The 21,526-nt window shown below is 40.3% G+C and overlaps 1 protein-coding gene across 11 annotated transcripts in view; it reads left to right on the forward strand.

Annotated features, from left to right (window-relative positions):
* Positions 1-21,526, forward strand: part of mycbp2 (MYC binding protein 2) — a 301,049-nt gene that overhangs the window by 274,791 nt on the left and 4,732 nt on the right. For all 11 annotated transcript variants that reach the window (XM_064975618.1, XM_064975623.1, XM_064975614.1 and 8 more), the window contains 5 exons: positions 5,785-5,973; positions 7,268-7,375; positions 8,734-8,943; positions 16,235-16,342; positions 19,216-19,381. In XM_064975618.1, the coding sequence (XP_064831690.1) occupies positions 5,785-5,973; positions 7,268-7,375; positions 8,734-8,943; positions 16,235-16,342; positions 19,216-19,381 (781 nt within the window). The remainder of the gene's footprint in view (positions 1-5,784; positions 5,974-7,267; positions 7,376-8,733; positions 8,944-16,234; positions 16,343-19,215; positions 19,382-21,526) is intronic.

Here is a 21,526-nt window from a genome sequence, read left to right on the forward strand (position 1 = left end):
ACACCTGGATATGTTTATTTTTGAACCATTCCATTGTCGATTTTGCTTTAAGTTTTGGATCATTGTCTTGTTGGAAGAGAAATCTACATCCTAGTCTCAGGTCTTTTACAGACTCCATCAGGTTTTCTTCCAGAATGGTCCTGTATTTGGTTCCATCCATCTTCCCATCAATTTTAACCATCTTCCCTGTCCCTCCTGAAGAAAAGCAGGCCCAAACCATGATGCTGCCACCACCATGTTTGACAGTGGGGATGGTGTGGTCAGGGTGATGAGCTGTGTTGCTTTTACGCCAAACATAACGTTTTGCATTGTTGCCAAAAAGTTCAATTTTGGTTTCATCTGACCAGAGCACCTTCTTCCACATGTTTGGTGTGTCTCCCAGGTGGCTTGTGGCAGATTTTAAACAACACTTTTTATGGATATCTTTAAGAAATGGCTTTCTTCTTGCCACTCTTCCATAAAGGACAGATTTGTGCAATATACAACTGATTGTTGTCCTATGGACAGAGTCTCCCACCTCAGCTGTAGATCTCTGCAGTTCATCCAGAGTGATCATGGGCCTCTTGGCTGCATCTCTGATCAGTCTTCTCCTTGTATGAGCTGAAAGTTTAGAGGGACGGCAGTGGTCTGATACTCCTTCCATTTCAATATTATCGCTTGCACAGTGCTCCTTGGGATGTTTAAAGCTTAGTAGCCTAGTGGTAGCCTAGTGGTTAGAGCGTTGGACTAGTAACCGAAAGGTTGTGAGTTTAAACCCCCGAGCTGACAAGGTACAAATCTGTCGTTCTGCCCCTGAACAGGCAGTTAACCCACTGTTCCCAGGCCGTCATTGAAAATAAGAATTTGTTCTTAACTGACTTGCCTGGTAAAATAAAGGTAAAATAAAAAATAAAAAAATTGTATCCAAATCCGGCTTTAAACTTCTTCACAACAGTATCTCGGACCTGCCTGGTGTGTTCCTTGTTCTTCATGATGCTCTCTGCGCTTTTAACGGACCTCTGAGACTATCACAGTGCAGGTGCATTTATACGGAGACTTGATTACACACAGGTGGATTGTATTTATAATCATTAGTCATTTAGGTCAACATTGGATCATTCAGAGATCCTCACTGAACTTCTGGAGAGAGTTTTCTGCACTGGGGGTAAAGGGGCTGAATAATTTTGCACGCCCAATTTTTCAGTTTTTGATTTGTTAAAAAAGTTTGAAATATCCAATAAATGTCGTTCCACTTCATGATTGTGTCCCACTTGTTGTTGATTCTTCACAAAAAAATAGTTTTATATCTTTGTTTGAAGCCTGAAATGTGGCAGAAGGTCGCAAAGTTCAAGGGGGCCGAATACTTTCGCAAGGCACTGTATACTCATGAAATCACAAGTGCAATATAGGAAAACACAGCTTAGCCTTTTGTTAATCCACCTGTCGTGTCAGATTTTGTAAATATGCTTACAGCTAAAGCAATCCAAGCATTTGTGTAAGTTTATCGATCGCTCGACAAAACATAATGTACACTTAGCATCAAGTAGCTTGGTCATGAAAATCAGAAAAGCAATCAAATGAATCGTTTACCTTTGACGATCTTTGGATGTCACGAGTCTCCCAGTTACAAAATAAATGTTCCTTTTGTTCCTTAAAGATTATTTTTAAATCCAAAATACCTCTGTTTGTTTGGCGCGTTATGTTCTGAAATCCACAGGAAAGAGCAATCACGACAACGCAGACAAATTCTAAATAGTAATGTCCACAGAAACATGTCAAACATTTTTTATAATCAAGCCTCAGGTTGTTTTTAAAATATCAATAATATATCAACTGCAAATGTCTTTATCAGTAGGAGAGGGAAAGGCAATGCCTGTCCAAACTGTTGCACGAGCAAAACTCATGCGACCAAAAAAAACTATGTCTGAAGACTGTTGATACCTTGAGGAAGCGATAGGAAAAGGTATCTGGTTGATATACATTTAAATGGAGCAAAGGGAGGCTATGAAACATGGAGTTTTCAAAATAGAAGCCACTTCCTGGTTTGATTTTCCTCGGGGTTTCGTCTGCAATATCAGTTCTGTTATACTCACAGACAATATTTTGACAGTTTTGGAAACTTTAGTCCAATACTAATCCAATATCCAATACTAATAATTAAATGCATATAACTGAGACTGAGGAGGGCACCTTTTTATCCAAGCTACTCAATACTGCCCCTGCAGCCATAAGAAGTTAATCGGGCAATTTTTGTATTTATTTTTTATTTGTAATAATGACATTTACAACCATACTGAATGAACACTTATCAATAAAATTCAATTTAGCCTCAAATAAATAATGAAACATGTTCAATTTGGTTTAAATAATGCAAAAACAAAGTGATGGAGAAGAAAGTAAAAGTACAATATGTGCCATGTAAAAACCTAACTTTAAGTTCCTTGCTCAGAACATGAGAACATATGAAAGCTGGTGGTTCCTTTTAACATGATTCTTCAATATTCCCAAGTAAGTTATAGGTTGTAGTTATTATAGGACTACTTCTCTCTATACCATTTGTATTTCATATACCTTTGACTATTGGATGTTCTTATATGCACTTTAGTATTGCCAGTGTAACAGTATAGCTTCCGTCCCTCTCCTCGCCCCTGCCTGGGCTCGAACCAGGAACACATCGACAACAGCCACCCTCGAAGCAGCGTTACCCATGCAGAGCAAGGGGAACAACTACTCCAAGTCTCAGAGCGAGTGGCGTTTGAAACGCTATTAGCGCGCACCCCGCTAACTAGCTAGCCATTCGTCATCGGTTACACCAGCCTAATCTCGGGAGTTGATAGTCTTGATGTCATAAACAGCGCAATGCTTGAAGCACAGTGAAGAGCTGATGGCGAAACACACAAAAAGTACTGTTTAAATGAATGTTTACGAGCCTGCTGCTGCCTACCATTGCTCAGTCAGACTGCTCTATCAAATCATAGACTTAATTATAACATAATAACACACAGAAATACAAGCCTTTGGTCCTATGGTCGAATCCGTAAACTCTCATCTCAAAAACAAGACGTTTATTCTTTCAGTGAAATACGGAACCGTTCCGTATTTTATCTAACGGGTGGCATCCATACGTCTAAATATTCCTGTTACATTGCACAACCTTCAATTTTATGTCATAATTATGTAAAATTCTGGCAAATTAGTTCGCAACGAGCCAGGTGGCCCAAACTGAATCATACCCAATTTCACCTGGTTAATATTGCCTGCAAACCTGGATTCCTTTTAGCTAAATACGCAGGTTTAAAAACATATACTTCTGTGTATTGATTTTAAGAAAGGCATTAATGTTTATGGTTAGGTACAGTCGTGCAACGATTGTGCTTTTTTAGCAAATACGTTTTTGTTAAATCATCCCGTTTGGCGAAGTTGGTTGTCTTTGTTAGGAAGAAATAGTCTTCACACAGTTTGCAACGAGCCAGGCGGCCCAAACTGCTGCATATACCCTGACTCTGTTGCAAGAGAAGTGACACCATTTTTCTTAGTTAAAAGAAATTCATGTTAGCAGGCAATATTAACTAAATATGAAGGTTTAAAAATATATACTTGTGTATTGATTTTAAGAAAGGCATTGATGTTTATGATTAGGTACACGTTGGCGCAACGACAGTCCTTTTTCGCGAATGCCACCGCATTGATTATATGCAACGCAGTACACGCTAGATAAACTAGTAATATCATCAACCATGTGTAGTTAACTAGTGATTATAATTGTTTTTTATAAGGTAAGTTTAATGCTAGCTAGTAACTTACCTTGGCTTCTTACTGCATTCGTGTAACAGGCAGGCTCCTCGTGGAGTGCAATGTAATCAGGTGGTTAGAGCGTTGGACTAGTTAACTGTAAGGTTGCAAGATTGAATCCCAGAGCTGACGAGGTTAAAATCTGTCGTTCTGCCCTTGAACAAGGCAGTTAACCCACCGTTCCTAGGCCGTCATTGAAAATGAGAATGTGTTCTTAATTAACTGACCTGCCTAGTTAAATAAAGGTGTAAAAACAAAAAAAAACATTGTCCAAATCGGTGTTCAAAAATACCGATTTTCGATTTATGAAATCGTCCCTAACTAATCGGCCATTCCGATTACTTAATCGACCTCTAGTACCAACCACTAACAACATAGTCAAAATGATTATAGTAACAGATTGGATCTATATAGCTAGCTCTTTTCAGTGTTCAACACTTAGGACATACAGTTATATATATATTTTTTTTTTTGTATTTTACCCCCTTTTTTTACCCCCAATTTTGATCTTGTCTCATCGCTGCAACTCCCCACCTGGAGCGGGAGGCGAAGGTCGAGTCGTGCATCCTCCGACCCGCCAAACCGTACATCTTAACACCCACCCTCTTAACCCAGAAGCCGGCCGCACCAGTGTGTCGGAGGAAACTGTTCAACTGACGACTGAGGTCAGCCTGAGGTGCCACAAGGAGTCGCTAGAGCACGATGAGCCAAGTAAAGCCCCCTCCCCACGGCCTAACTCGGATGATGCTGGGCCAATTGTGTGCCGCCCTATGGGACTCCCGATCACGGCCAGTTGTGATACAGCCCGGGATCGAACCTGAGTCTGTAGGGACACCTCGAGCAATGTTATGCAGTGCCTTAGACCGCTGTGATACAGCCCGGGATCTAACCTGAGTCTCTAGTGATGCCTCAAGCGCTGTGATGCAGTGACTTAGACCACTGCGCCACTCTGGAAGCCCCACAAATATAATGTTTAACTGATTAAAAAAAATAAAAAAAACATTTTTAAAGAGAGGTGAGCAAAAATGTTTTGATAAAAATAAAAAAGTGGACCCTCTTGTTAAAATTACCTTAGTTCAACACCTAGCGACCTATTACAGAAATTGTAGCCTCTTGTGGAGACTAAAAGAGACATAGTTCAGCCATAATCAGAGAGGAAGATCTGTCTTTATTGGAAACTTGAGAACATTATTTTTTCTCTTGTGCAATTTTTTAAATTTAACTTTTCATATATCTATATATTTGTTATGTTTCAGAAAAGTGAAAAGGCACATCCTCGAGGGGGTCCAGGCTCGCAGGTCGATCTTAATATACTTTAAAACGACTAAAACCAAATCTAAACTGTGTAAAAATGATAAATGGATCATTCAGTTTCTTGACTGTGTGCAGCTCGTTAATAATCTCTGAAATGAAAGCTTGACAGTTAGGGACAATGTTGGGCAACATTACTTTAAAAGTAATTACAACATTACTTACTATGGAAAGTAACATGTTACATTTACTTTTGGGTTACTAAAAAACAGAAACCCCTCTGTAGAGGAGGAACACTACCTTTTGAATGGCTACCGTCCATAGCCAGGGTTACTCAAACTCGGTCCTGTTTATTTCAATTAACTGATTTTCTTCTATGAACTCTAACTCAGTAAAATCGCTGAAGTTGTTGCATATTGCATTTATTTTTGTTCAATATATATTATTTAGTTGAATTATTTGTACACAAGTAAATGCATATATAAAACCAACTGGACATAGTAAAAGGTGAAGCTCAAATACAATGGCAACTGGCTACCAGTGTTGTATTGTTTTATACACACATACAAAAATATTTTAAATTCTACAATTCATGAATTGAATTCCTTGTAACTCACTCATTTTGACCCCCGACTCTGCTGTACAGTATTGCACTGCAAAGGGTGTTGCTATTGTAAATGCACTTTCAATAAAGTGGATTTGATTAAATGTATTCGATAAAGCCCATCGTCTGACCCTCACTCTCCTCCGTGCCCTCTGTAGGAGTATGCCAAGCTGGCGTGCAGTAAGACCCAAGCATGCGGCCACCTCTGTGGCGGGGTGAGGAATGAGAAGAGCTGCCTGCCCTGTCTGCACGGCTGCAACAAGAGCGCAGGCTGCCTGAAACAGGACGCAGACGACATGTGCATGATCTGCTTCACTGAGGCGCTCTCTGCCGCTCCCGCTGTCCAGGTACACAGAATTACATTTTATTTCACCTTTATTTAAACAGGGAGTCATGCTGAAACCACGGTCTCTTTTGCAGATGAGCCTTGCATGAACGCATCAATAAACATCAAATTACACAATGCATGAAATTACACACACAAAACACGGAAAGCAAAACACAATCATGTGAAACAAACAGTAAAAAGGCCCTGAATTGGACTGAATTGCGGTCGAGGCACCAACTTTAAGGAATTTTGGACATCTCCCCTGAGTTAGAAAAATCTGCTTGATATTAATAAAAAAATGTAAGCAGATTTTTTTTTTTTACCTTTATTTTACTAGGCAAGTCAGTTAAGAACAAATTCTTATTTTCAATGACGGCCTAGGAACAGTGGGTTAACTGCCTGTTCAGGGGCAGAACGACAGATTTGTACCTTGTCAGCTCGGGGGTTTGAACTTGCAACCTTTCGGTTACTAGTCCAACGCTCTAACCACTAGGCTACCGTGCCGCCCCTGCCACCCACCTAACTGTGGATCTCCAGGGTTAGCCATCCCTGATTCCGGGTCTGCGATCTTATGTCTGAAGCTGAACAAGTTTGTATTTATTAAGGATCGCAGCTACGCTTCCTGGGGTCCAGCAATATTAAGGCAGTGATATACAATTTCAAATATTACGTGACATTACATTTCATAGCACTTTTCACAACACATTAAGTGTGTGACCTCAGGCCACTGCTCTACTATCACATATCTACAATACAAAATCCATGTGTACGTGTGTCTATAGTGCCTTAACAATGACGTAAGGTACGGCAGAAGTTTAGGCAAGAGGGCTATATAGACCGAGAGCACTGCATTGATCTACGCTACCTCAGAGGGCAAGCCAACCTTCTGATAAAATGCAAAATTGTGTATACTGAACCTATCGCCCTCACTAAAGCACAATGCGCTATGATAAACTGCATCCAATGGCTTCAATACTGTGGCAGCTGCATTTACAGTATATAGACGATACAAATACTATGATACTAGCTTGATTCAGACAGTGAATCACACCTGGGTTTATTAGAATCTGTTTTCTTTCAATTACTTTTGAGGGGTTTTTTACCTGCCTGGAGTGCCAGATTGGTGGAATTTGAACTTGTGGGACTGTTATATTAGTTTCAACGCCCCAGGCGGGTTCAATCATGTTTAGCTAAAGTGTTTGAAAATAATACAAATTCTATTTGAACCAAGGACCTTGTTTGTCTTTAGGCCATAGATGTGTTCGAGGTCAGGTTCCAAATGTTCTATGTGTGGTTTCTGTTCTTTTCCTCAGCTGGACTGCAGTCATGTGTTCCACCTCCAGTGTACCCGTCGTGTTCTGGAGAACCGCTGGCTCGGGCCCAGGATCACCTTCGGCTTCATGTCTTGCCCCATTTGCAAGGTACTATTTAACTTATGTAGCCCCGCCCACTTGACCCTAGCCATTTCGAAAGCGGTTGTCTTTCAACATCCGGCCCATTGTCACACAAGCAAAACCATAATTAAATAAGAACTAAATGTGTCGTTTTCACATAATATAAGCACTTGGAAGCCGACGTTAGCATAATTAACATTCCCGGAAACGTAACATGGCGGGTTAGCTAGACTAGCTTATTAGACTATCTCATGATCGTTCTCCATACAGGCTGTATTTCTTTTCAATCGAAGATCAATGCTTGAAAGGGCAATGTTGTTAGACACAGAATACCAATGGCAAAAGACAGAAACGGTGCAGAAATGTTTTTATGTAGATAACATTCGGATATTTGCAATCTGTTGTGCTCCAAATTTAACTAGATAACCCGCCAGTTATTATTTTATGGCAATGCAAATTATGAGTGCTTATACTTACATTGTTTCAGATGAAATCACTTGATGAAGGCTGAAAGTGAAGGTTTTAACTATTACTTAAATAAAATGTAGTTTTTAATAGTGAGCAAGCGTTGAGCCTTATCCTTTTCAATAACTTTTCTCACCAGAGAATTGCAAGATCTTTCAAATTCTGTGCAAGTTATTTAACTTCTTGCGTCGAGCAATCCCTTATCCGGGAGCGTAATCATAGCCTCAAGCTCATTAGCATAACGCAACGTTAACTATTCATGAAAATCGCAAATGAAATGAAAGAAATATATTCACTCACAAGCTTAGCCTTTTGTTAACAACACTGTCATCTCAGATTTTCAAAATATGCTTTTCAACCATAGCTACACAAGCATTTGTGTAAGAGTATTGATAGCTAGCATAGCATTAAGCCTAGCATTCAGCAGGCAACATTTTCACAAAAACAAGAAAAGCATTCAAATAAAATCATTTACCTTTGAAAAACTTCGGGATTAGGGCAATAGGCACACTATAAAACACATACATAACCATGAATAGGTTTAACAGAGATCATGTGGCCTGTGGTCTAACGGTTAGTGCCTTTGACCTCAGCACTCACAGGAATTGCATTGGTTCGAATCCAACCTACTGCCCTTCTGACTCGCACTCCTCCGACCTTTACTTTCTGCTCTTCACTGTCCTATCTGGTCAATAAAATAAAGCAAAAGTTCCAATGAGTGGCAATGAATTGTGTTATGTAGAGTTTACCAATTGACCTTGCAAAGATTCCTATCTTCATGATTTTCAATGTAACTTGCTTGGATCATAACAGCTCTGACTGAGTTTGAACTAACTAACATTATGCCAACCGAGTTTAAAAAAGGAGATAGAATTGACTCAGACTCTTACTTGACAGGGCTGTTGCGTTTTTCCTCCCAGAACAAGATCAACCACTCAGTCATCAAGGACCTGCTGGACCCTATCAAGGAGCTGTTTGAGGACGTACGGAGGAAGGCTCTGATGAGGATGGAGTACGAGGGGCTGCACAAGAGCGAGGCCATCACCACGCCCGGTGCCCGTTTCCACAACGACCCGGCCGGCTTCGCAATGAATCGATACGCCTACTACGTCTGCTACAAGTGCCAAAAGGTAGGCACTGGGGGTGGAACGGTTCACCAAACCTATTGTTTGGTACATATTGTGGTTTTAGGGTCATGGTTCGGTTTCGATATGAAATGCCAACAGTTACTGTAGTTAATTTTTGTTTATCTAAGAAAATGCTAAATGTTGGTATTCCTGATTACATATATGATCATGAGTCATATAATTCCTGATGAGAACATATGATTACTCATCAACAGCAACACTAAAATAAAGTGCAGTATGCGTGTGCAAGCAATATGTAAACATGTCTCAGACATTGTATATGCTATAATGTTTTCTTAGAAAGAGAAAAATAGGCACGGTACTTCTCATTTCCCACTCTGGGGTAATGTGTTGAACTGTCACTGTAAATTAGCTCTCTGTAGCCCTGGAGGTCCATCCATCTGTAGGAAGTGCAACACAGGGTGCATTGACCAGATTCATCATATTACAATGATCAGTTTATTGACGATCTCCATACAGAAATCATGACATTTCAGGCAGAGGGTAAACTGCTTCTTTGTGGAGATTTCAATGCAAGAACAGGTTCTGAGCCTGACTACACTGATGTGGGAGGTAACCACCACATATTTGAACACCCCTCCTTGTACAGTAGCCCTATTATAAATAATAGAAACAGTCCTGACCAAATACTGAACAAAAATGGGAAGGAGTTAGTGCATCTCTGTCAAGCCTTAGGGCTGTACATGCTTAATGGTAGAATCAGAGGGGTCTCTTTAGGTCGGTTTACTTACTGCTCAGCTCTTGGGACAAGTGTAGTCGATTATGCCATCACTGACATTGACCCTTCCTCCATTAGTGCATTCACTGTCAGACCACAGACACCACTGTCAGATCACAGTTAGATCAACGTGTTTCTGAAAAAATTAACCAGCAATACTCATTAAAAAAAAAACAGCCCAATAAACTCTACAACATAGACCAATCGTAGAGATGGGCTCCCAACAGTGCAGAGAGATTCATTGAAACATTGAACTCAAATGAAATTATGAACTCTATACAGTTCTTCAATAACTCACAATACCAAAACAATAAAGATGGTGTCAATTCGGCTACTCAAAACATCAACTGCATATTCCAAAAAGCTGCATCAAAAGCGAATTTGAGAGAACCAAAGCAATGCAACATCAGAAACAAACAACGAAATGTTTCTGAAAAATGTTTTGACAACGAATGTAAAATAATTAGAAAACACCTAAGACAAATGTCAAATGAAAAACATAAGCAGCAAAACAACCCAGAGCTAGGCTATGAATACTTCGAAACTCTGAAACAGTATAAACATACACTGAAACATAATAAATTGAATTATACCAGTAAGACACTTGATGAAATTGAAAACGCAATTGACCAAAATCAGTTCTGGGACATGTGGAACAATTTAAGCACGACAAAGCCGCACGAATTAGCGATACAAGATGAAGGAATTTGGAAAACTTATTTTGATAATCTATACAAAAACCTCCCTCAAAAAGACTTACAACAGAACCAATTAGAAATTCACAAAACATGTAACATCCTTGAATCAGTTATTAAAATCAACCAAAATCCATTAGATTACCCAATAACCCAACAGGAACTAAATGAAAAGCTCAAATCTATAAAATCAAAGAAATCTTGTGGTCTAGATAACATCAGAAATGAAATGCTGAAAAACAGCATACCTCAGTTGCAAAATGCTGCGTTAAATGGTTCAACATGGTATTAACTTCTGTCTGCTTTCCTGATGTCTGGAACCAGGGGCTCATCTCCCCTATCCACAGAAGTGGAGACAACTCCGACCCAACAATTACAGGGGAATTTGTGTAGACAGCAACTTGGGAAAGGTTTTCTGTAGCATTTTGAATTCAAACCTTCAAGAAAAAAAATGTAATAAGAAAATGTCAAATTGGCTTTCTCCCCAACCATCGCACTACTGACCATATTTACACCTTACACACACTAATTAATAAACATCATCTCACTACTGACCATATATACACCTTACACACACTAATTAATAAACATCATCTCACTACTGACCATATATACACCTTACACACAGTAATTAATCAACACGTCCACCAACAAAAAAAGAGGGCAAATCTTTGCTTGCTTTATCGATTTAAAAAAAGCATTTGATTCTATTTGGCACGAAGGGCTATTCTACAACAGTTTCTAAAGTGGGCTTGGTGGTAAGGTGTATGATTTTAATAAAATGTATGTACACAGAAAACAAGTGTGCAATAAAAATCAAAAACCAAAGAACATAATTATTTTCACAACGTTGAGGTGTGGAACAAGGCTGCAGTTTGAGTCCAAACCTTTTCAACATTTATATAAATGAATTAGCAGACATGTTGGACCATTCTCCAGCACCAGGACTCACACTATTTGACACAGAGGTAAAATACCTGCTATATGCTGATGATTTGGTTCTTCTATCACCAACCAAAGAAGGTCTTCAACAGAACCTTAATATTCTAGAGAAATATTGCCATAATTGGGCCCTGTCAGTAAATCCCCTAAAAAAACAGATGTCAGAAGCACAAATATAAATTCACCTTGAACAACACCATAATTGAACACACTAAAAATGACTCATACCTTGGTCTGACCATATCTGCATCAGGAAACTTTAATATGGCAGTGAATACACTCAAAGAAAAAGCCCGCGGAGCATTGTATACAATAAAAATGAAATTGTTAAAAATAAACATCGCAATTAGAATTTGGACCAAAATATTTGATAGTGTAGTCCTACCAATAGGTCTTTACAGAAGTGAGGTTTGGGGGCCACTCAATAAATTGGACTTTAAAATGTGGGACAAACATCCAATTGAAGCTCTGCCTGCAGAATTCTGTCGGAAAATTCAACAAGTCCAGAGAAATACACCAACTAATCCATGTTGGGTAGAATTAGGGCCGCTTTCCAGTGGTAATGGACATACAGAAAAGATCCAAAAACATTTGGCAACATTTAAATTCAAGTCTGCAATTTAAAGCACTTCAAACCTAAGAGCTGAGCCCAGAAACGAGCTTTCTCAGTGAGCTGGTGTTGAACCAAACCAAACAAGCAGACACCAGTACTGCTTCAAAAGAAAGAATTCTAATAAACAAAATCATGAACCATCAAAGGACTTATAAACTTAGCAAAAAAGGACATCCCTTTTTCAGGACCCTGTCTTTCAAAGATAATTTGTAAAAATCCAAATAACATTGTAAAGGGTTTAAACACTGTTTCCCATGCTTGTTCAATGAACCATAAACAATTAATTAACATGCACCTGTGGAACGGTCGTTAAGACACTAACAGCTTACAAACGATAGGCAATTAAGGTCACAGTTATGAAAACTTAGGACACGAAAGAGGCCTTTCTACTGACTCTGAAAAACAACTAAACAAAGACGCCCAGGGACCCTGCTCATCTGTGTGAACGTGCCTTAGGCATGCTGCAATGAGGCATGAGGACTGCAGATGTGGCCAGGGCAATAAATTGCAATGTCCGTACTGTGAGATGCCTAAGACAGCGCTACAGGGAGACAGGATGGACAGCTGATCGTCCTTGCGGTGGCAGATCACGTGTAACAACACCTGCACAGGATTAGTACATCTGAACATCACACCTGATGGACAGGTACAGGATAGCAACAACAACTGCTCGAGTTACACCAATGCACAATCCCTCCATCAGTGCTCAGACTGTCCACAATAGGCTGAGAGAGGCTGGACTGAGGGCTTGTAAGCAAGGTCCACACCAGACATCACCGGCAACAACGTCACCTATGGGCACAAACCCACCGTCTCTGGTACAGACAGGACTGGCAAAAAGTGCTCTTCACTGACGAGTCATGGTTTTGTTTCAGCAGGGGTGATGGCTGATTCGTGGTTGTCGTCGAAGGAATAAGCATTACACCCAAGGCCTGGACTCTGGGGCGGGATCGATTTGGAGGTAGAGGGCCGGTCATGGTCTGGGGCGGTGTGTCACAGCATCATCGGACTGCGATTGTTGTCATTGCAGGCAATCTCAACGCTGTGCGTTACAGGGAAGACATCCTCCTCCCTCATGTGGTACCCTTCCTGCAGGCTCATCCTGGCATGACCCTCCAGCATGACAATGCCACCAGCCATACTGCTCATTCTGTGCATGATTTCCTGCAAGACAGGAATGTCAGTGTTCTGTCATGGCCAGCGAAGAGCCCGGATCTCATTCCCATTGAGCACGTCTGGGACCTGTTGGAATGTAGGGTAAGGGCTAGGGCCATTCACCCCAGAAATGTCTGGGAACTTGCAGATGCCTTGGTGGAAGAGTGGGGTAGCATCTCACAGCAAGAACTGGCAAATCGGGTTCACTCCATGAGGAAGAGATGCACTGCAGTACCTAATGCAGCTGGTGGCCACACCAGATACTGACTGTTAATTTTGATTTTGACCCTCCCCCTTTTGTTCAGGGACACATTATTCCATTTATGTTTGTCACATGTCTGTGGAACTTGTTCAGTTTGTCTTTTGGTGTTCATACAAATATTTACACATGTTAAGTTTGCTGAAAATAAACGCAGTTGGCCGTGAGAGGACATTTCTTTTTTTGCTGAGTTTATTTACAACGTTGAAAAAACGAAACAAAATCCCAAAACCGACTGAATTGCCATCTGGTCCTAAACAGAGAATATGAATTGGCTCATTATCTATACTCTGTCAGAGATATGAAGCAGAGACAGATCCTTACCAAGTACAGGCTGAGTGACCACCAATTGGCAATAGAAACCGGCAGACATAAAAAGACATGGCTACCCAAAGAGGAGCGTGTATGTGGTCACGGCACGACAGGGGAGTTAGAGAGAGATGCACTTTCTCCTTTACTGTGAGAAATATTCCTTACCAAGATATTCATTATTCACAGAAATGACCGCATTTATTCTAAATTTTAAAACTAAAAATACTCATTGGCGAAGGAGCAATGGCTCCTCTTGAAGCCAAATATGTATTTGCCTGCCATAGCCTGAGGGACACTGAATAATAACATATGCATAGTAAACAGTAACCTACTTATTATTATTGATATTACTATTAATATTATTGTTGTTGTGATTATCATTCCATATAGTAGTGGTATGGGTAGTATGGTAATGATAGCAGTTTAATGATGGTTGTAGTAGTAGTAATGATGATGGTAGTTGTAGCACTGATGTAATAATGAAGATAGCAGTTATTTAGTTATGAGTTTCATTTTCCATGTTTAGCTTTTTATATTTATTACATTTCTACTATTAGTATTTTATAATTTTTTCATTTTGTAGTATTACTATTTACTACCATTTTATATTTGTTATTCTTTATAATTGTTTACAATGTATATTGTTGCGTTGGCAATAGACTTATCGTCAATACATTTTTGAAACTATTCTCACAGTAATCAAATATTTTGCACATGAACCGCCGCCCATTTGGAATAGGAAATCATGAATGTATTTACGTGTGAATGTCTTTGTCTGTCGTGTCGTATAGTCCTGAACAGAACTTCAGAGTTCACTCTGTTCCATTCGCTCCTGAAGCAGCTTCTGTGAAGATAGGCTAGCCTGCCGTGTCGATGGTTCCCAGTGGGTTGATGAGAGTAGCGTAATACGGTGATTTGGCAAGAGTGGTAGGATGGTTTGAAGAGTTTGCTTTTCTAGATATTTGACTCACGACAGCTAATTAACTGTACCAGTGATTGTCTGAGAGGGGAACTTTTCCCCCTCGTTTGGTAATCAGGATTCGACCACCGCCGTCTTTCTGATATAGTCTGGGGGGTGAGTTGATTTTCTTCACCTCGTGTTGAGGTTCAAAGTTCTAACCACATTTCATACTTATTTTCCACCATCATTTGCAAATAAATTAATTAAAAATCCTACAATCTGATTTTCTGGATTTTATTTCTCATTTTGTCTGTCATAATTGAAGTGTACCTATGATGAAAATTACAGGCCTCATCTTTTTAAGTGGGAGAACTTGCACAATTGGTGGCGGACTAAATACTTTTTTGCTCCACTGTACCTCCTAAAATCACATTCCTATCTTCACAAAAATACTTCAGTCATTTTTCATATTTCATATACAACGTTAAGGATGAAGACTTCATACCTGTAGTGTAAATACTTTTCAAGTTGCAGTATTTCCTTAATAACCTTTTTAATGAGAACACAAAATAAAAACCATTTTGACATTAGTTTTCTATACATACTCTCTGACCATTCCCCATGTTCTTATGTTAGAAATATTATTCCAGTATTGGCGTTAGAACGTGTTAGAGTTTCGGTGGGAAGACTGTCTGCAAAACAAAGGCACATTGCTCAGCGCATTTGAAGAGGGAGGGAGAGAGTCTTCTTCTACTTTAATTTACGACAGGGTGTGAGGTGTCAACCCCCACTCCAGTTCCCTCCTCCCCTTTGCGGAGGGAACTTTTGTTTTACTTTATACTCCTTTTTCTCCCCAATTTCATGATATCCAATTGGTAGTTAGTCTTGTCCCATCGCTGCAAAAAGGTCGAGAGCCATGCGTCCTCAGAAACACGACCCTGCCAAGCTGCACTGCTTCTTGACACACTGCTCACTTAACCCAGAAGCCAGCCTCACCAATGTGTCGGAGGAAACACTTTATAACTGGCGACCGTGTTAGAGTGTATGCTCCCGGCCCACCACAGGAGTCGCTAGAGCGCGATGGGACAAGGACATCCCGGCCGGCCAAACCCTCCCCTAAACCAGATGACGTTGGGCCAATTGTGCACTGCCTCATAGGTCTCCGGGTCGCGGCCGGCTGCGACAGAGCCTAGGACCGAACCCAAGTTTGTAGTGAAGCCTCAAGAACTCCGATGCATTGCCTTGGACCGCTGCTTCACTCGGGTTATGTCATATTTGACATTGGTGGATATGTCACAGTTATGCCACATTTATAAAGACTTTATAAAGTATGATTTGTTACACATTTATGTAGTGTTTATGAAGGCTTTATTATTTATAAGCTGCACGTCGTTTAAAGCGGGACCATAGAAATTATGTTTTCCTTATAGGGATTTTTTAAGATTAAACTTATTGTCGATTTAGCAAGAGTGTTGTCGTGTGAATTTAAAAAATAACAAAAACTTCAATAGTGAGCTATACCTTTGGGAACACAGGTGCAGCAGGCTACATTTTCCTACATGGAATGTTTTGGAAGTGATATCTTTCACAGATGTCTGCCAGTCAGTTTCACTTGTCTCTAATTTACTTATTTGGGAGGCTTATCCCCTGACCCCTTCCCTTCCTTCCTCTGTTGCAGGCGTACTTTGGGGGAGAGGCGCGCTGTGACGCGGAGGCAGGACAGGGAGACGACTACGACCCCAGCGAGTTGATCTGTGGAGCATGCTCAGATGTGTCCAGGGCACAGGTGGGTCGAGGGAAAGGTCCAGAGATGGCCTTAGGGCAGTGTTTTCCAAACTGATTCCTCTAGGAACCCAGATGGTGCACGTTTTGGTTTTTCCCCTAACTAGAGGTCGACCCTATTGTTTTTTCAACACCGATACCGATTTATAGGAAGGACCCCAAAAAAAAGCTGATACCGATTAATTGGACGATTTAAAAAAATATATTATTATTTATTTTTTATGTATTTATTTATTTTTAATAATGACAATTACAACAATACTGAATGAACACTTTTATTTTAACTTAATAAAATCAATTTAGCCTCAAATAAATAATGAAACATGTTCAATTTGGTTTAAATAATGCAAAAACAAAGTGTTGGAGAAGAAAGTAAAAGTGCAATATGTGCCATGTAAAAAGCTAACTTTAAATTCCTTGCTCAGAACATGAGAATATATTAAATCTGGTGGTTCCTTTTAACATGAGTCTTCAATATTCCCAGGTAAGTTATAGATATTATAGCAATTATAGGACTATTTCTCTCTATACCATTTGTATTTCATAAACCTTTGACTATTGGATGTACTTATAGGCACTTTAGTATTGTCAGTGTAACAGTATAGCTTCCGTCCCTCTCCTCGCTCCTCCCTGGGCTCGAACCAGCAACACAACGGCAACAGCCACTCTCGAAGCAGCGTTACCCATGCAGAGCAAGGGGAACAACCACAGGCTCAGCGCGAGTGAAGTTTGAAACACTATTAGCGCGCGCTAACTAGCCAGCCATTTCACTCCAGTCACACCAGCCTCATCTCGGGAGTTGATAGGTTTGAAGTCATAGACAGCGCAATACTTGACGCACAACGAAGAGCTGCTGGCAAAATGCACTAAAGTGTTGTTTGAATGAATGTTTACGCGCCTGCTTCTGCCTACCACCGCTCAGTCACCGCTCCAGCAACGCAGGACACGCTAGATAATATCTAGTAATATCATCAACCATGTGTAGTTAACTAGTGATTATGATTGATTGTTTTTTATAAGATAAGTTTAATGCAAGCTGGCAACTTACCTTGGCTTACTGCATTCGTGTAACAGGCGGTCTCCTTGTGGGGTGCACAAGGACTAGTTAATTGTAAGGTTACAAGATTGGTTCCCCGGAGCTGACAAGGTGAAAATCTGTCGTTCTGCCTCTGAACTTGGCAATTAACCCACCGTTTCCTCGGCCGTCATTGAAAATAAGAATGTGTTCTTAACTGACTTGCCTAGTTAAATAAATAGCGCAATGCTGTTACACCTTTAAATAAAGGTGTAAAAAAAAAAATTACAAATTTAATCGTGTCCAAAAATACCGATTTCCATGAAAACTTGAAATCGGCCCTAATTAATCGGCCATTCCAATTAATCGGTCGACCTCTAATACAAAGTTTGGGAACTACTGTCCTGTTGCATCACCCAACTTCTGTTGAGCTTCAATTAGCGGACAGATAGCAATACATTATCCTGCAAAATGTCTTGATAAACTTGGGAATTCATTTTTCCATCAAATGATAAGCTGTCCGGGCACTGAGGCAGCAAAGCAGACCCAAACCACGATGCTCTATCCACCATACTTTACAGTTACGATGAGGATTTGATGTTGGTGTGCTGTGCCTTTTTTCTACACACATAGTGTTGTGTGTTCCTTGCAAACAACTCAACTTTATTTTCATCTGCCCACATATTTTACCAGTAACGCTGTGGAACATCCAGGTGCTTTTTTGCGAACTTCAGATGTGCAGCCATGTTGTTTTTGGACAGCAGTGGCTTCTTCTGTGGTGTCCTCCCATGAACACCTTTTTTTTAGTGTTTTACATATCATAGACTCGTCAACATGTTCCAGAGATTTCTGTAAGTCTTTAGCTGACACTCTAGGATTCTTCTTAACCTCATTGAGCATTCTGTGCTGTGCTCTTGCAGTCATCTTTGCCGGATGGCCACTCCTAGGGAGAGTAGCAACAGCGCTGAACTTTCTACATTTTAGAGACATTTTGTTTTACCGTGGACTGATTTTTAGAGATACTTTGTAACCCTTTCCAGCTTTATGCAAGTCAACAATTCTTAATCTTGTGTCTTCTGAGAACTTCTGTTTGAGGCATGGTTCACTTAAGGCAATGCTTCTTGTGAATAGCAAACTCAAATTTTGTGAGTTTTTTATTTTAAAGGGCAGCTCACACCAACATCTCCAATCTCGTCTCATTGATTGGACTCCAGGTTAGCTGACTCCTGACTCCAATTAGCTTATGGAGAAGTCATTAGCCTAGGGATTCACATACTTTTCCCAACCTACACTGTGAATGTTTGAATGATGTATTCAATATAGACAATAAAAATACAATAATTTGTGTTTTATTAGTATAAGCAGACTGTGTTTGTCTGTTGTGAATTTTATGACCAAATTATTTAGAGATCCAAATAATTCCAAAGGGTTCACATACCTTATTTACATACAGTGGCAAAAAAAGGTATTTCAGTTCTTAATTTTTTATAAATTTGCAAAAATGTCTAAAAACCTGTGGTCGCTTTGTCATTATGGTGTATAGTGTGTAGATTTATAAAGAAAAATGTTTTTATTTAATCCATTTTAGAATAAAGCTGTAACGTAACAAAATGTGTAAAGTTGAGGGGTATAAATACTTTGCGAATGCACTGTAAATCTGATATTTTAGTTTTCGTTTTGTCATTATGGGGTTTTCCGTGTAGATTGATGACGGAAAAAACGATTGAATCTATTTTAGAATAAGGCTTTGACGTAACAAAATGTGGAAAAAGTCAAGGGTTCTGCATACTTTCCGATTGCATCCTGTTTCTATTGATCATCCTTTCCCAATGTAGTATAACATATCCATGTTCCATCTGCAGATGTGTTCCAAGCACGGGACAGACTTTCTGGAGTACAAATGCCGGTACTGCTGCTCGGTGGCTGTGTTCTTCTGCTTCGGCACCACTCACTTCTGTAACGCCTGCCACGATGACTTCCAGAGGATGACCAGTGTGCCCAAGGAGGAGCTGCCTCACTGTCCTGCAGGTACAGACGTACTGTGCATAATGCATAACCATGGCAGTTTTTGCTTTGTACTGAAAGTGCTCCATCTTGAAAACTTGACTGCTGACAGGCAGTTTATACAATTTAAAAACAATACATGCATAGATTTCACAACACACTGTGTGAAACTCAGACCCCTACTCCACCACAATCACACATCTACAGTACAAAAGTACAAAATATTGTGTGTGTGTGGGTCTGTGCCTGTGTTTGCTTCCCAGTCCCCGCTGTTCCATAAGGTGTATTTTATCTGTTATTTAAATCTGATTTTACTGCTTGCATCAGTTACTTGATGTGGAATAGAGTTCCATGTAGTCATGGCTCTATGTAGTACTGTTCACCTCCCATAGTCTGTTGTGGACTTGGAGACTGTGAAGAGACCTCTGGTGGCATGACTTGTGGGGTATGCATGGGTGTCCCGAGTTCAGACAGACCGCTCGGACACCCAGCCCCTCTGAATCAGAGAGGTGCGGAGGGCTGCCTTAATGGAAGTCCACATCATCGGCTCCTAGGGGAGCGGTTGCTATTAACTGCCTTGCTCAAGGGGAGAATGGCAGATTTTTCCACCTTACCGGCTTGGGGATTCGAACCAGCGACCTCAGTCCAGCAATGTCAAATACATTATATGTACGGACCATTCGAAAAGTATTTGGACCCCACAATTTGTTACGTTGCAGCCTTATTCTAAAATTGATTAAATAAAACATTTTCCTCATCAATGTACACACAATAACCCATAATAACAAAGCGAAAATAGGTTTTCATAGTCGGCGTCGGCAATTTTCTGTCCCTGCTCTGGATCGAGCGAGGCTTCTCCATCTGTCGGAGGGTTAGGTACTGGGAGAAACGGGCTCAAGTTATCCAGCCTCTCACCCGTCCATAAAGGGTTCTCCTAATCCTATAAAGCGTGGCAGTGGGTGGATTTCCTCGTCTTTCCAGCCAAGCATGATTTTGGGCAGCTCCACGGAAAGAAATGTTGACCATTTCTGGTTCCAAAACAATGTCCTATCCCAGAATTTGAGAGAATTACATTGCCAAGCTGCTCCCGAATGTACTACATCATGACATGGAAATTGATTATAACGTAGTCCATGTGGGTTTTAATGACATTATGAAGAGCAGCTCTGAACAGTTGAACCTGGTTGACTGACTGACTAATACAAGACCCAACATATCTGGCCCTGTGTCCTCTCTGAATCGTGACATTTGAACGCTATAGCAGGATTCTTTGTCTTCACAACTGGCTACGTGATTATTGCAGCTCAGTGGATGTAACTTTTATTGACAATTTCGATACCTTTTGGAAACAAAACGCGTTTCATAAGGAGGATGAGATCCACCCAAATCATTTGGATTCCTGGATCCTTACACCGCGTTATGAGGCTGCGTTGAGACAATAACTTATCAATGACCCAAGCCCAGCTCAGTTAATGCCTACCATTGTGTTGCTGAGTCATCATAATGCTTTAGAAAATGTACATTATACCAAGGGCGTTGGTAGACACAATGTAAGTAACCATTTCTGGTGCAAAAACAATGTCCTATCCCAGAGTTTGAGAAAATTACATTGCTAAGCTGCTCCCGAATGTACTACATCAGGACATGGAAATCGATTATATCGTAGTCCATGTGGGTTTTAATGACATCATAATGTCATTAAATGTTCCTATAACTGCCCTGAATGCCTCTGCTGATCCTACAGATATTGTATGCAGTAATCATGTGTCTATGAACCAGATTTATACGGTATACCTTTGATACAGTGGTAGCAATACAAGGTTGTAACATCTACAGAAAAGACAGAAATGCCAAAGGTGGGGGTGTTGCCATTTTGATTCAGAACCACATTCCTGTGAAGCTTAGAGAGGATCTCATGTTAAATACTGTTGAAGTAATATGGCTGCAGGTTCATCTGCCTCACCTAAAGCCCATTATTGTGGGAAGCTGCTATAGACCAATAAGTGCAGTCAGTATCTGGATAACGTATTAAATGCTTGATAATATATGTGATGTCAATAGAGAAGTATATTTTCTGGGTGATTTTTAAATATTGGCTGGCTATCATCAAGCTTCCCACTCAAGAAAAAGCTTCAAACTGTAACCAATGCCTGCATCCTGGATCAGGTT

Source organism: Oncorhynchus masou, chromosome 10 (genome assembly GCF_036934945.1).
Source record: "Oncorhynchus masou masou isolate Uvic2021 chromosome 10, UVic_Omas_1.1, whole genome shotgun sequence".
NCBI classification, from domain to species: Eukaryota; Metazoa; Chordata; class Actinopteri; order Salmoniformes; family Salmonidae; genus Oncorhynchus; species Oncorhynchus masou.